Genomic DNA, 15,089 nt, shown 5'->3' with positions numbered 1-15,089 from the left:
CAGGGTTTCACCATGTTGCTCAGGCTGGTCTCAAACTCCTGACCTCAAGCCATCTGCCTGCCTCAGCCTCTGAAAGTTCTGGGATTACAGGCATGAGCCACTGCGCCTGGCCAACGTTACTTTTTGTTGTGTTTTGTCAGCTGCTAGTGAGCAGCTTCATTTTGTTTGTTAGTATATAATTAATTTGGAAATGCAAATTTTCAAAAATATCAGAATAACAATATGAGGTATTGCTAGAATGTATTATACTAATAACTGTAAACTAAGAGGAAAGATTTTTTGCTGATGAGGCAAAAGTTGGTTTCTAATAACTGTCCTGCGGCAGCTTAATACTGGTAGAAAACATGGGCCTTGGAAACACTGGGCATGAATCTTGGCCTCACTACTTACCGTCTGTGTGATCTTTTGCAAGTTACCTAAATTTTCTGTGCCGATTTCATCATCTAAAATTAATAAAGCTAACTACCTCCTAGGATGGTTGTGGAGATTAAATTAGTTAATATGTATGTAACTCCTAATACAGAGCATGACACTTAGTAAATCAGAAATGTTAGCAGCGATTGTTATTTAAATAAAACAATAAAAAACTCATGAGTAATTAACTATAAAAATCAACTGATAAAAAAATTAGTTGACAGAATAAGAACAGTGGTTCTCAGGGAAGGGAGAAGGAGGAATGGGGAGTTACTGTTTAATGGGTATAGAGTTTCAGTGGTGATATTTGCACCACCATCCATCACCAGAACTTTTTTATCATCACATACTGAATGTACTTAATGCCACTGAATTGTACCCAAAAATGGTTAAAGTGGTAAATTTTGTGTTATGTATAATTTGCACAATTTGAAAGAATAATGGACAAAACAATGAGCTGACAGTAGATACTAACTGGAAAGAGGTGATAGTGTTTTGAGGATTGAAACAATATAATATATTACAAAGGAAAAAGAAAAATGATCAAGTTTGTTCATGCATTGATTCAAAACACATTTATTTAGCTATTACTAGTGTCATGGCCTGTTTGGGTTGCAATCCAGAAGACGAGTCACAGATGACAAGTAAAGGGGCTTGGTGGAGCCTTCTAGAAGAGGCCAGTGTCAGAAGAGAACTGAAATGAGGCCACAGTGTGGCTAGAGCTCAGGAAGGGGAAGGAGTGAGGCCCAAGGTTTGCTGGGCTCTTAAGTTTTACCCTAAGAGGGTGGGAAGCTTTGGAAGAGGTTGAAGCGGGGAAGTGAAATCATCTGATTTGCATTTTGGAAACTCTAACCCCCTTAGCATTAAGGGGGATGTGGGAAGTCCTGTGGAGGGAACTGGAGTTCACATTAACGTTGAATCAGAAATAAGAATTATTTTATTCTAAAAACTGTCAGCAGCCATGGAGAAAGGACATTGAACTGCTTTCTTCCCTTGGCAATGTTCACAGTTTTAAATATGAAAAGAAGAGAGAGGAGGCATAAAAGGAAGGAGTGGGGAAACCTTGATGAAATTACAACACGTACGTGTTTAGAAGCCCAGTACTTTGTTACAGGAAATATATATAGACAATGTATCTCAATCCTAGAGGTGGAAAAATTAGAATACTTATCTTTTTATTTAAATAGGAGATTACAGGAGAGATTCTACCATTTGGAACCTAAAGCAGGCCTTAGTTAAATTGAGGTTTATTCAGACCTTGTTTCAACTTGGTTAATCAGCTAATCAGGAGCTCTTTTTGTTTCAACTTCTTTATCAGCTCAGAATAAGTCCTCTCAGCACTCCATCTGTTCAAAGCATTTATAGGTACACAGAGAGATCCTCCAATATAAAGGAAGGAATGATGGGGCTGGTTGTATAGTACATCAGCGGAAAGTTTGCTAGGGAAGACGCTGAGGTTCTGAAAAATTAACTAACTTGTTGAACATCACTCAGGACAAAGTGAGGGACTGTATTAATGAGTTCTCACACTGCTATAAAGGAAAGAGGTTGAATTGGCTAATGGTTCCACAGGCTGTACAGTAGGCATGATGCCGGCAATCTGCTTGGCTTCTAGGGAGGCCTCAGGAAACTTTCAATCATGGCAGAAGGTGAAAGGGAGCAAATGTCACATGACTGGAGCAGGAGGAAGAGAGAGAGTTTGGGGGGAGATGGCACATACTTTTAAACCACCAGATCTCTTGAGAACTCTCAGAGAAGCACTGAGGGGGAAATCTGCCCCCATGATTCAGTCATGTGTCACCAGGCCCCACCTCCAACACTGGGAATTACAATTTGACATGAAATTTGACAGATCCAAACCATATCAGGGACGTTGCTGAAATTTGCATTTGTCTCATTGACTTTGGAGCTCTTAGCACCTTAGCACATTGCTTCCTTTCTAATATAAGGCTAAATGAGAAAGAAGAATACAGATATAGCCGGATGGTAGTGGCATGCCTGTAATCCCAGCTACTCGGGAGGCTGAGGAGGAGAATCGCTTGAGCCTGGGAGGCAGAGAGTGCGGTGAGCCGAGATCATGCCACTGCAGTCCAGTCTGGGAGGCAGAGTGAGACCCTGTCTCAAAAAAAAAAAAAAATACAGATATAATTATGTGTGTATATATGTATATATGTAAGTAAAGAGGTATAAGGAAAAAGAATAGAAAATAAAAATGAAAAATATAATTTTATATTTTATTTTTTATATTTTTTTAAGCTTGTAAGTTTGCAGATTGCATATTAAGTGGTTTTTTTCTCCTTAAATTTTCTTAAGTCAAAACCAGTTAAAGGGGAGACCTTGTAAGTTTGTCTACATTATTTTTTAAGGGTTTTTTTCTTTGATTAAGTAGAACAAGTCCTTTTAAAAATATTGTAACATTTCTAATTAAGATTTAAGATAATTTCAAAATGGGGAGCAGTTGACTGTACCAAATGTAAGCTAGTTTCTTAGGCATATTGATTGAACTTTTATTTATATATTTTACTTATTTAGGTTTTAGCATCCTCTTCAGCAAATGAATGCATTTCGGTTAAAGGAAGAATTTATTCCATATTAAAGCAGATAGGAAGTGGAGGTTCAAGCAAGGTAAGTATCTTAAAATATTTAAGAAATAAAAATATTTTAAACTTTCTATTTTTTTGTCTTTTTACCTGTGAGGGCTGCTTTTCCTTAACTTCTAGGGGCCATGTTGCCCTTGAGCCAAAAAGCCATCTTCACACCTGCCCTTCTCTTCCCACTGCTCCTCACAGGTGACATATCCTCTTTCGATCTCTTATTCCCAGTCTCCTGCCTTTCCTTTCAATGTCCTATGCTTCTAAACTTCTCCTTTAATAACAAAAACATTGACATGGGGTAGCGAATGACCACTATGTATTATCACAAAAGAATCAGAAATTTCTCAGTCAGAATGTGATGTAAATTGCTAATATGTTTAGAATCATTCAGCAAGGATTTTTACTAATGGATTTTGTTTTCTTTTGAGTTATTCATTTCAGAAACAGAATTCAGTAACAAATGAATTTCTGGAATTAGATTATTTTCTAAATTTACCTGAGTTCTAAATTTATATTGTTTTACATCTCTGGATAGAAGGCATCTTAAGCATTATCTAAATTTACCATCTTTAATTGTCATTCAATTAAATCTACTTCCATTAGATTTTTGCCTTCATCACTCACCAAAATAACTGTAATCAAGACCACTAATGACGTCCATTTTTTTTGCCAAATCTAATTCTTAGCTTAGATTTTGGATTACTTGGCATTTGGGACAACTGATTTTTTTTTCTCAATGAAGCTTTCCACACTTGGTTTGTGTTTTTCTCTTCTCAAATTGGCCATACCTATTGTCTTCCTCATGTTCCTGATCTCAGTGAAGCAGTGCTCCGGGCTTAGTCCTCAATCCTCTTTCATCTTTTTCTTAAACTCATTCATTGGTGTTCTCTTTCAGTCTTGTGGTTTCAAATACCATGTATATGCTGACAATTCCCAAACTTGTATTTCCAGCTCATACCTCTCCTTTGAATTCCAGACTTGTATATTCAACTTGACTATTCAATGTCGCTTCTTAGTGTCTACCAGGCATTTAAAACAGTATGTCCAAACACAACTCTTGCTCCATAGCTTTTCCCTTTTGAGTAAATGGCAGCTTTGTTCTTCCAACTGATTTACCAAAAAATTGGTGCCTCTTACTCTCATACACACATCTAGCCAATCAGCAAATCTTGTTAGTTCTACTTCAAAGTGTCTCCAGAATCTATTTCTCATCATCTCCAGCATTATTATTTTGGTCAAGGCAACTTTTGTATTTTCACCTAAATTACTTTAATAGCCTCCTAAAGGATTTCATTGACTCAGTCCTTGCCCTTCTGGTCTATTTTTTTAAATCGTATATTGACAAATTATAGCTGTATATTTTTATGGGGTACAAGGTGGTATTAGCTTTTTTAATACAATATGAAGTGATTAAGCTAATTAACATCTATTACCTCAATTTTTTGTGTGTAATGAGAACATTAGCAATTGACTCTCTGCAATATTGAAATGTATAATATCCAATTATTATTTTCAGCATGTTATGCTAATCATCTAAAAAAAATCAAACTTGTTTCTCCTATTTGAGGCTTTGTATCCCTTCACCAACATCTCCCCATTTCCCTCAACCTCCAGCCTTTGGTGACCACCATTGTCAAAGGTGGTATGAGCTCTGCTCTATGAGTTTAATTTTTAGATTTCACATATAAGTGAGAACATGAGGTATTTGTCTTTCTGTATTTAGCTTATTTCAGTTCCTCCTGGCCTATTTTAACATGACATCCTATTTTCCTCTAGATATCCTCATGTGTCTTCTGAGTTAGGCCTTCCTTGCCCACACTCTAAAACTGCAACTCCCACCTTTCAATCACCAGTGTTCTCCATTCCCCCCTGGTTTGTTTTTATCTTACCTTCTAACATGTTCTGTAATTTACCTATTTGGTTTGTTGTTTGTGTCCCCCTGCACTTGAATGTGAGGTCCATGAAGATAGGGATGTTTTTCTGATTTGCTCAGTGATATTAGCCCCTGTATCCAGAACAGTACCTAGAACAGATAGGGATTGAATTTATTAGTTGAATTGAGTAAACTGTCTGTCCTTAGCTCTTTTGCTATTATAAGTTGTTAAGGATGACACATTAAACAAACACTGTTGGACTCATTTTAAGTTTTACTATAATTTCCTAATCCCACTCACAATAATTAGACTTGCATAAGGCCGTCTTATTAACTTACTAAAAATAAGGTATGTGCATTACCATGTGTATCAACTCTTCAATAAATATTGGTTTCATTATTCACTTCCTTTTATCAACCTATTTGAATTACCTAATTTAATTGCTTTCATAGAAATTACTTGGTTAATATTTATTATTTATTTGTTATTTGGCTATATTTTAGTAGTATCAAGGTATTGACACTTAATAGAGGTATTTATTTAGTGGTATGTTTTCAGAGAATGTAGAGTAGTCTTAATGGCATTTTAACATTTTTTTCCTTGGAGTATAATGAAAGTGTAAGCTTCCTTAAGTCAAGGGCCAAGTGATAAAGCAATGGCTGACCCATATTTTCTGAATTCAATTAAATTATCATTTAAGTTAATTATGATAGAGTTGAAAAACTCAAATGCCTCGAAGAAAGTAACGTGCGTTATGAAACTAATAGCCTTTATGCTTTGCCTGTTTCAGAGTTTAGGCAGTGACCAACTTTTAAGGAGACTATTGAGAGTACCTAGAACAGTCATGGGGTAATGAGAATGGTCAAGACACTGGTAACTTCCCATAAAACTAACAAATCATAACTCTGACACTATCTCTATGAAATTGAAATAAGGCTTACCTAAACCAGATTGTAAGAGTTTTGCCAGGGCAGAGACAGTGGGGGCAATAATAAACTCATTCATGCAAAAATTGCTAAATCTAGGCACAATAGAGAAAACAACATCTGTGAATTGAATTGACTCTATATCATAGCCTTTAGTCATCCTTAATTTTTTAATTTTTCCTTGAGACAGTGTCTCACTATTTTGCCGAGGCTGGACTCAGATTCCTGGGCTCAAGCAATTGTCCCACCTCAGCCTTCTGAGTAGTTGGCATTAAAGGAGCAAACTACTGCACCAGGCTTGTCCTTAACATTTTGGAATGTCTTTTTCTTTATGCTGTTTCCCTGTTTAGGGCATCCAACAGATTGTTATATATATGAAATTTAAACTTTTCTTACATGTTGATATAGAAACTTTAGATTTATACCTTTAAATTATTGAATGCCCATCATTATAGGTCGTTGGGAATGGACTGTTACCTGCTATCAGAATTATTTGTCTTCCTTCTGCACTCAAAATAGGCCCAGAAACTTTTAATTGTTCATGTCAGTATTTCCTTTAGAATTTTCTCAACCTGGGCCAGGCGCAGTGGCTCACGCCTGTAATCCCAGCACTTTGGGAGGCCGAGGTGGGCGGATCATGAGGTCAGGAGATCGAGACCATCCTGGCTAACACGGTGAAACCCCATCTCTACTAAAAATACAAAAAATTAGCCGGGCATGGTGGCGGGCGCCTGTTGTCCCAGCTACTCGGGAGGCTGAGGCAGGAGAATGGCGGGAACCCGGGAGGCGGGAGGCGGAGCTTGCAGTGAGCCAAGATCGCGCCACTGCACTCCAGCCTGGGCGACAGAGCGAGACTCCGTCTCAAAAAAAAAAAAATAATTTTCTCAACCTAAAATTCTAATAAATTTAGAATCATTTTGTGATAGGGTATAAATAGTATATTCTAAACTTCTCTTTGTTCTACTCTGTAGGTATTTCAGGTGTTGAATGAAAAGAAACAGATATATGCTATAAAATATGTGAACTTAGAAGAAGCAGATAACCAAACTCTTGATAGTTACCGGAACGAAATAGCTTATTTGAATAAACTACAACAACACAGTGATAAGATCATCCGACTTTATGATTAGTAAGAATTGTTTTTAAATTTAAAAAGAAAACTTTCTGCCATAATTCTTCAGATAAATATTTAGTAAACTTTAATATAACCTAGCCATTTATTGTTTTGTTGCTTTTATTTGTTTAATTGCAGTGAAATCACGGACCAGTATATCTACATGGTAATGGAGTGTGGAAATATTGATCTTAATAGTTGGCTTAAAAAGAAAAAATCCATTGATCCATGGGAACGCAAGAGTTACTGGAAAAATATGTTAGAGGCAGTTCACACAATCCATCAACATGGTATTTAACAGTTTTTTTATATTTGTAAGGTTAAAATATTTGTTAATAGTGTCATCTTAGAGAAATATACCTATAATTTTAAGGCATTGGTTACTGGTATCTTTAACAAGATGAACTAAATAATTAGAAGTTTACGTAAAGATAAAGGAACAAAACCATTTCTTAAAACACTGTTAACCCAAAGGATATAGGACATGAACTCAAGTTCCCACATCTGTAATACAAAATGTATTTTTCTCAGTATTAACGTAGTCTGTCATCCTTATCTCCAAATACTTGGATTATAGCAAGTCTAAGACTTTGGGGTTCAGGCATCCTAAAAATATGAGATGTTTACTTTACTCATTCTCCTAATCATTTTGTATTGTATGCCCTTTGTGAGAAGTTGGTTTTTTTGTTTGTTTGTTTTTTACTGTTAGGCCTACCTTCTGGGTTGGTTTTTACTTGTCCTTGGTTCTTTTTAGGGTTTTTCTCTGCCTTTACCTTATCCTATATATTTTTTTGTTCTTAATAACTGTTACCCTAGTTAATTGTAATTTATCTCCTCCTTATATCTCTCTATAAGTTAAAGGATAATTCACCAGTGATCCAGATCAGGCTATAGGGGTGGAGATGTCAGGAGCATTAGGGTCTTACTGTCTGGCAGTATAATTTATGATGCTCTCTAGTGGGCGGTGAATCATAGTGGTTAAGAGGATAGATTCTGAAGCCAGACTGTCTGGCTTCAACTCATGACACTGTCACTTAGGCTGTGTGACCTTGTACAGGTTAAACTCATTGCCTTAGCTTCCTTGCCTTACAGTGGGGATGATGATAATACTTCAGCATTGTTGTGAAGATTAAATGATTCAGTACTGTATAAACAATGAACTTAGAACAGTGCCTGACACATAACAAGTGCTATGTAAATGTTTGCAGAATATATAAAAAAATTTATTGAATTGGATTCACTAATTGAAGGAATAGATACAGCTTGACCTGTAGACTGTGAATTTTTTGGTCCTTAGAATGTTTTGCATTGTTTAATATTACAGTGGATTTTTATTTTAAAGGCATTGTTCACAGTGATCTTAAACCAGCTAACTTTCTGATAGTTGATGGAATGCTAAAGCTGATTGATTTTGGGATCGCAAACCAAATGCAACCAGATACAACAAGTATTGTTAAAGATTCTCAGGTAAGGCTTTTAATGTTGGTTCTCTCACAGTAGAGTTCAATTCTTTTTTTACCTATGAAGTATTATATTGCAAATGAGTGTTATATTTTTAATCACCTCATTCTTCAAAGGATTTGAAGTCTTTTAATAAGAATAGATTTAAAAATATAAGCCATGATCATTATAATTTAGAACAGAAAGTCAAGATCAAACAGTAATATCTCCAGCATTTATGAATGGTTTTCCTATAGCTGAAGCAGAGAAACAGTGTAATATCTTCCTTGGAAATCACTTGATCATGATCAAAAACTGACCTGAAAATTTGGCTCAGAGTTTCCTTGTAGCAAAGAGGGAGTTGCAGTTACATGTTTTTCATTGTCTATGAGGTAAAATTATTTTTATTCTTCTAGAGAAGCAGACCTTTTCCTATCACCGAAATTGGAAAAAAAATTCTTAAGTGGGCCTTCATATTGCAAATGCCATACGTATTATAAGCAACATTTTTATAATAGATATTGCAACAGCAAACTTAATGAAGTTGTTCTATAAAAACTAAAGCAATGGCACCAAAGTATATATAAAAGATATTCTTGCTTGGAGCCAAGATGATATGTTCCATGTTTACAGATTTTTGATGTGAGTCCACCTTAATCCCAGGAGTAAAATGGACTTTGTTAGGAGGAATGATGAACGACATGCCCTATTTGACAGTCATGTCTCTTTATATCAAAAGTGTGGCAGAACAATGAGTTGTAAATCAGCTTCACAGTATCTTCCATGTCAAGGCCCTGAAGCAGATATATTCTGTGTTTAAAGCAAACCATTTATTTTAGAAGAAAATGAGTTCATTGTAAGGTTGACATATCCTACTGCAGAAACTCAGAGGACTACTGTGAGACAAAGCTAGATGGTCTTTTTATTTATATATTGGTTGGCTTATTTAAAAAATATATTTTTTTAAAGTTGAGTATGTTACAACACAGAACGAATGGTAAGTCCCTCAATGGCCTCAAAGTTTATGGCCATTAATAGGATTTTAGCCTGGAGAGTTTTTAGGGCAGACTTTACTAGTTGTCCACTATAATCATAGAAAAAGCACAGCATTCTGAAAGGAGTCACTTTGCTGATTATGAACCCAACTCATTTTGCTGCAATTGTGAAGAAATTTGATATATATATCTTAACATTGTCAGCAATTATTTGAAGCTTGCAAGGATATCATTGAAATTTATAATTACCCAAGTTTCCAAGGATCTGGCATTTGTATTTTTAAGGATCTAAAGCAGAATGAAACATTTTCATTGATTTGTGTTTTCTCTGACTTGGCATATAGGTTGGCACAGTTAATTATATGCCACCAGAAGCAATCAAAGATATGTCTTCCTCCAGAGAGAATGGGAAATCTAAGTCAAAGGTACTGAAAAGATTATTTACATCACAGTTATCTGGCAACAGTAGGGAATGCACTGTTTTCTGATTAAACTTACCAGATAACAATTTAAGTTCTAAAACTTTTTAGGCCATTACAGAGACATTGCTGGTTTTTTTCATTTCCAATTCTTATTATTTTTCACCACTTATTCATTTGTGAATTCTACATTTCCAAGTACAGCTGGAGAATGTAAGTGTTTTCTGGCCTGCCACTGGCTACTTTTCCACTGACTTTATCTCACTACCTCGATGAGTTTGTGTTAGCCTCATGAGTGCCTTTTGTCCGGGGCTCCTTTTGCCTACTGTGATGCTTTGGGCTCCCCGGCTAACCCTTCTTTCTCTACATTAGTGTAACCAAGTGGGTGCAAGCACACGTTGTCCCAGGGACCTGCATTCATTCAAGTCATAGATCTGCCTCTTCACTAACAACTGTCTTTGGCCAAGTGACTTGCCTAGTTTCCCTGTCTCCAAATTGTGACTATAGACAGTGCCTATTGTAAAATACATTGAGGATTAAATGGGAAAGAATATGTAAAGTACTTAGTACATTTATCCAGCTCAGAATCATTGCTTGATAAATGTGTTTTTATTTACTAAATTATATTTGCCTCCTTAGAAAATCTGGCTTTTAAGTGTTTTTCAAATAACTGGCATACAATTTTGCCAAATGTTTTCATAAAATTCTTTTTGTATTTGTTTAGCCTCCACTGTTCTAAAACTTAAATTTCTTGTGTTTCTATTAGACTTTCTGTGGTTTTGTTCTTCTTAAATAAGCAGTTCCTGACTTCATTTATCAATTCTATTTTCATTTGCTTTACAACTGGAGTACTTACGATAACCAGAAACTTTTCTCTATGATTAACCATATTTATGGTTTATCATTTAATGCCCATGACAATGTACTTTTATAATTTCTATATCAGAGGTGAGGAAACAGACACATAGCATTACCAGTTAGTAACGCATCTTCAAGATATGTTAAAGGTAATATTAATTTCATATAACTAATTATTTACTTGAAATAGCTTAAATGATTGGAATTGTGTAACTGGCTTAGATATAACTATTTATTTAAAAGAATTGCTAACTGAATTAGTTTTTTACTTTGAAGATGTTTTAAAGCTTGTAAATACTTGAGGATTTTGGACACAAGCTCAGCATAGTTCTATAGTATACGCGCTTGGGTTTAAAGTTGTATTGCTTATTTATTATTTCCAATGGTCTTGTCTGAAGGGTTGCATAATTTCAACAACCTTTGAAACTGTATACATGCTTTGTACTTATATAAAAATTTATTATAATCCAATAATTCTGGGGAAAACAAGTAAAAACTTACATTTTTTAGTTTTGTATTTTCACAAGTTGGGAAGAATTTAATACTTTGTCTTAATTGAAATATTTTAATTTGAGGTTATAGAAAGATTTAAAGTAAAGCTCATATCTTCTGATGGAATAGCCAACTGAAATGAAAACTAGAAAAAGATGTTTTGTCATGTTAACATAATGTAGTACACATTCATTGAGATTTAATTATGATTTTAAATATATATATTTAATGTATATGTTTTTCCATTTTATATGAAAATAACAGCAACTTTTTTGTGTTTGTTTGTTTTTTTCTTAGATAAGCCCCAAAAGTGATGTTTGGTCCTTAGGATGTATTTTGTACTATATGACTTATGGGAAAACACCATTTCAGCAGATAATTAATCAGATTTCTAAATTGCATGCCATAATTGATCCTAATCATGAAATTGAATTTCCCGATATTCCAGAGAAAGATCTTCAAGATGTGTTAAAGGTAATATTAATTTCATGTAACTAATTATTTACTTAAAAGAAAGAGTTGAAATAATTGGAATTATGTAACTGGCTTAGATATAACTGTTCTATTCAAAAGAATTACTAACTGAATTTTAGTTTTTTTACTTTGAAGATGTTTTAAAGCTTGTAAATATTTGGAGATTTTGCAGAAGTGCCTTAGGAGAAATAATCTTGTCATTACTTGAGTGGGATATCTAAAAAGCAACTTTTATAATATAATGTAATCTGGAAAAATACTTTATCAATATCATATATGAAAACCTGCTTTGTTTTTCTTTTAAAATATCTTTGTTTTAATAGTGTTGTTTAAAAAGGGACCCAAAACAGAGGATATCCATTCCTGAGCTCCTGGCTCATCCATATGTTCAAATTCAAACTCATCCAGGTACCACTTTTTTAAAAATTTGTTTATTACTAGTTGGTAATATAAACAGTCTGTTACCTATTAATATAACAAAGACAGAATCTAAATTGGCTACCCTTTGTCAGCCTGCCTTTTTCCTTAAGGAAGTTCCATTATTATAAATAGTAAATTTTTTTTTTTTTTTGAGACAGAGTCTCGCTCTGTGTCACCCAGGCTGGAGTGCAGTGGCGCAATCTTGGCTCACTGCAAGCTCTGCCTCCCAGGTTCACGCCATTCTCCTGCCTCAGCCTCTCTGAGTAGCTGGGACTACAGGCGCCCGCCACCACGCCCAGCTAATTTTTTGTATTTTTAGTAGAGACGGGGTTTCACCGTGGTCTCAATCTCCTGACCTCGTGATCCGCCCGCCTCGGCCTCCCAAAGTGCTGGGATTACAAGCGTGAGCCACCGTGCCCGGCCTAAAGTAAATTTTTTTTTCTTTACTTCCAGTATTTATGTTTACTTATTCGAGATAACGGGTTATAATCAGTGATAAATTACAAGAATATCACTTGTGCTGTTAAACAAAATGTGTATTTATAATGGACTTATATTTTTCTTATTGGTACTAGTGTATTATTGATTTATTTTATAGGTAACCAAATGGCCAAGGGAACCACTGAAGAAATGAAATATGTTCTGGGCCAACTTGTTGGTCTGAATTCTCCTAATTCCATTTTGAAAGCTGCTAAAGTAAGTATGTCTATTCTTTATATTAATTTTAACTGTTTTATATAGTGAATTCAACACTTAAGGAAACAGGTAGTCTGAAGAAAAGTTGGTCCAGTCATCAGATCAGTTATGAAACATGTTTCTACATTTAGATACTTAACATGTGCATTTTGACAAATATGAATTTACTTGATTTATATTCTTCTTCTGCATACAGTACAGTTCAAAGTAGATCATCACATAGGTGCATTCAAAAGATTGCTGTCAGGTCTCAACTGGAATACATTTAATATAGGAATATAATGTATCTTTTAATTCAGCACCATTATTAACACAGCTTTTGAATTCATTCCTTTCAGCCAGTTTTTTCCTTAGAGACATTACATGTAATGGCTTTTTTGAAGCTGTACACAGCAGTCAACACAATTCTCAAAGAACAAGTCTCAAGCTTTTTAGCTTCCCAATGTCCATTTATGTCTATACCATGATTTTTCAAACATCTAGTTATTTCTAGAACCCTGTGAATGCTTATTGACCGACTGGTTTAGCCAACAAGCAGTTACTAATTATATATTTCAGTTACAACGTTATCATAAAATTATGGGAACCTAAACTATCCATACTCGTAGCTCTCTGGATACATATAAAGTCCATCTAAGTTGCCAAGAACTTGAATACATTTCTGAAGGAATTTACTGTACATTCACTATATTTGCATTTACATGATATGAGGTACCATGGCTAAATCAATTAGTAATTAAAGGTGGACCAAATTTGTTTTGTAATTGCTCTGTATTTTGTATCTCCATGTTTTAAATTTATACTAATGTATTGTTCAAAGCCTCTTATAGCTATAATTGAGGTGGATTATTTTTATAACTGAAGTTGTATGTTCCTTGAGGGCAAAGATGTCTGCCATCTTCATAAGTTAGATGTTAGCTGAGTCTTAAATCATTTTTAAATACATGGATTTTAATATACATCTAATTATTATATTTATATAATAATTTGTGATGTCTTCTATTAGTTTATTATCATCTGAGAATATAAAGTTTCCTAATAAAGACATTTTGTATAGGAATTTACCTAAGACTGGCTTTATTTAAGAAAAAGTAAAGAGATAAAGAAGGCCTTGAAGGCTCATATGTATGTTTATTAGTAGCTCTGTTATATTTCTCTCATAGAAAGATTGAGTTATATCTCATGATAGGTAATGCTTAAGGACAAGCTTGGTGTTTAAAATTCTTTATTATCTCTAATAGCTTATAAAATAGTTTCCCAATTGTAAGAACAAGAGAGAAATAAATGTATTATATTTAGAATACATCAAAATACATCTACTAATGTGATAGTACATTGAACTAAAAAATTAAAAGATTTGTGTTTTTTAATTTCAGACTTTATATGAACACTATAGTGGTGGTGAAAGTCATAATTCTTCATCATCCAAGACTTTTGAAAAAAAAAGGGGAAAAAAATGATTTGCAGTTACTCGTAAATTGTCAAATACCACCTATAAAATATACTTGACTGTTATACTCTTGAATCCCTGTGGAAATCTACATTTGAAGACAACATCTCTCTCAAGTGTTACCAGCAAAAAAAATTCAGTAGATTATCTTTAAAAGAAAACTGTAAAAATAGCAACCACTTAATGGCACTGTATATATTGTAGACTTGTTTTCTCTGTTTTATGCTCTTGTGTAATCTACTTGACATCATTTCACTCTTGGAATAGTGGGTGGATAGCAAGTATATTCTAAAAAACTTTGTCAATAAAGTTTTGTGGCATAAAAATGACACTAACATTTCAAAGTTGTAAGGTTGTTGTCTTTAAGCAAATGTATCGTTGGCATGGCAGCAAAATTCTTAATGGTAAAAAGTAGATTAGGGAAGATGTGAGACTAGACCTTAGTAAATGAACTTTGAAAAACAAATCCTGAAGGGTTTGAATTCCAAAATAGACTTCCTAATTATTTCTGGCACGGATAACAGTCTATAATTTTAGGACTGAACTTGGCTCTTTCAGATATTCTTCATAACATCTGTTGTTTTTGGTATTTAGAATATCATGCTGGATTCTGTGTTGTAAGCTGTATAGGGCATGCCCTCACTGTATGACTTGCTAGGTAATGGATAATTGTAAATGTGGCCCCAGAGTCTCCTGACTGAATCTCATAGCTTAAAGTATCTTCACATAGCATCCTTTTCTCAATTTTTAAAAAAAGATTTTAAGAGATTTTATTTTTTATAGGAGCTTTAAGTTCACAGCAAAATTGAGCAGAATGTACAGAGTTCCCATGTATCGTCTCCCCACCCCGCCCCCACACATGTATAACCTCCCTTGCTGTCAGCATCCACCATATCAACATTCCACACCACAGTGGTACATTT

At 34.5% G+C, this 15,089-nt stretch overlaps 1 protein-coding gene across 3 annotated transcripts in view; it reads left to right on the top strand.

Moving 5' to 3' along the window:
* Positions 1-14,510, top strand: part of TTK (TTK protein kinase) — a 40,852-nt gene extending 26,342 nt beyond the window's left edge. For all 3 annotated transcript variants that reach the window (XM_055274181.2, XM_055274180.2, XM_055274179.2), the window contains 9 exons: positions 2,947-3,039; positions 6,780-6,937; positions 7,061-7,212; positions 8,265-8,389; positions 9,702-9,782; positions 11,424-11,600; positions 11,924-12,008; positions 12,619-12,716; positions 14,093-14,510. In XM_055274181.2, coding sequence (XP_055130156.1) covers positions 2,947-3,039; positions 6,780-6,937; positions 7,061-7,212; positions 8,265-8,389; positions 9,702-9,782; positions 11,424-11,600; positions 11,924-12,008; positions 12,619-12,716; positions 14,093-14,176 — 1,053 coding nt within the window. In that variant the 3' untranslated portion in view covers positions 14,177-14,510. The remainder of the gene's footprint in view (positions 1-2,946; positions 3,040-6,779; positions 6,938-7,060; positions 7,213-8,264; positions 8,390-9,701; positions 9,783-11,423; positions 11,601-11,923; positions 12,009-12,618; positions 12,717-14,092) is intronic.
* Positions 14,511-15,089: the final 579 nt, after the last annotated feature.

The sequence above is a fragment of the Symphalangus syndactylus genome, chromosome 4, assembly GCF_028878055.3.
Source record: "Symphalangus syndactylus isolate Jambi chromosome 4, NHGRI_mSymSyn1-v2.1_pri, whole genome shotgun sequence".
NCBI classification, from domain to species: domain Eukaryota; kingdom Metazoa; phylum Chordata; class Mammalia; order Primates; family Hylobatidae; genus Symphalangus; species Symphalangus syndactylus.
The sequence above is the reverse complement of the archived record's forward strand: the minus strand, read 5'-3'. Positions and strand labels throughout refer to the sequence as shown.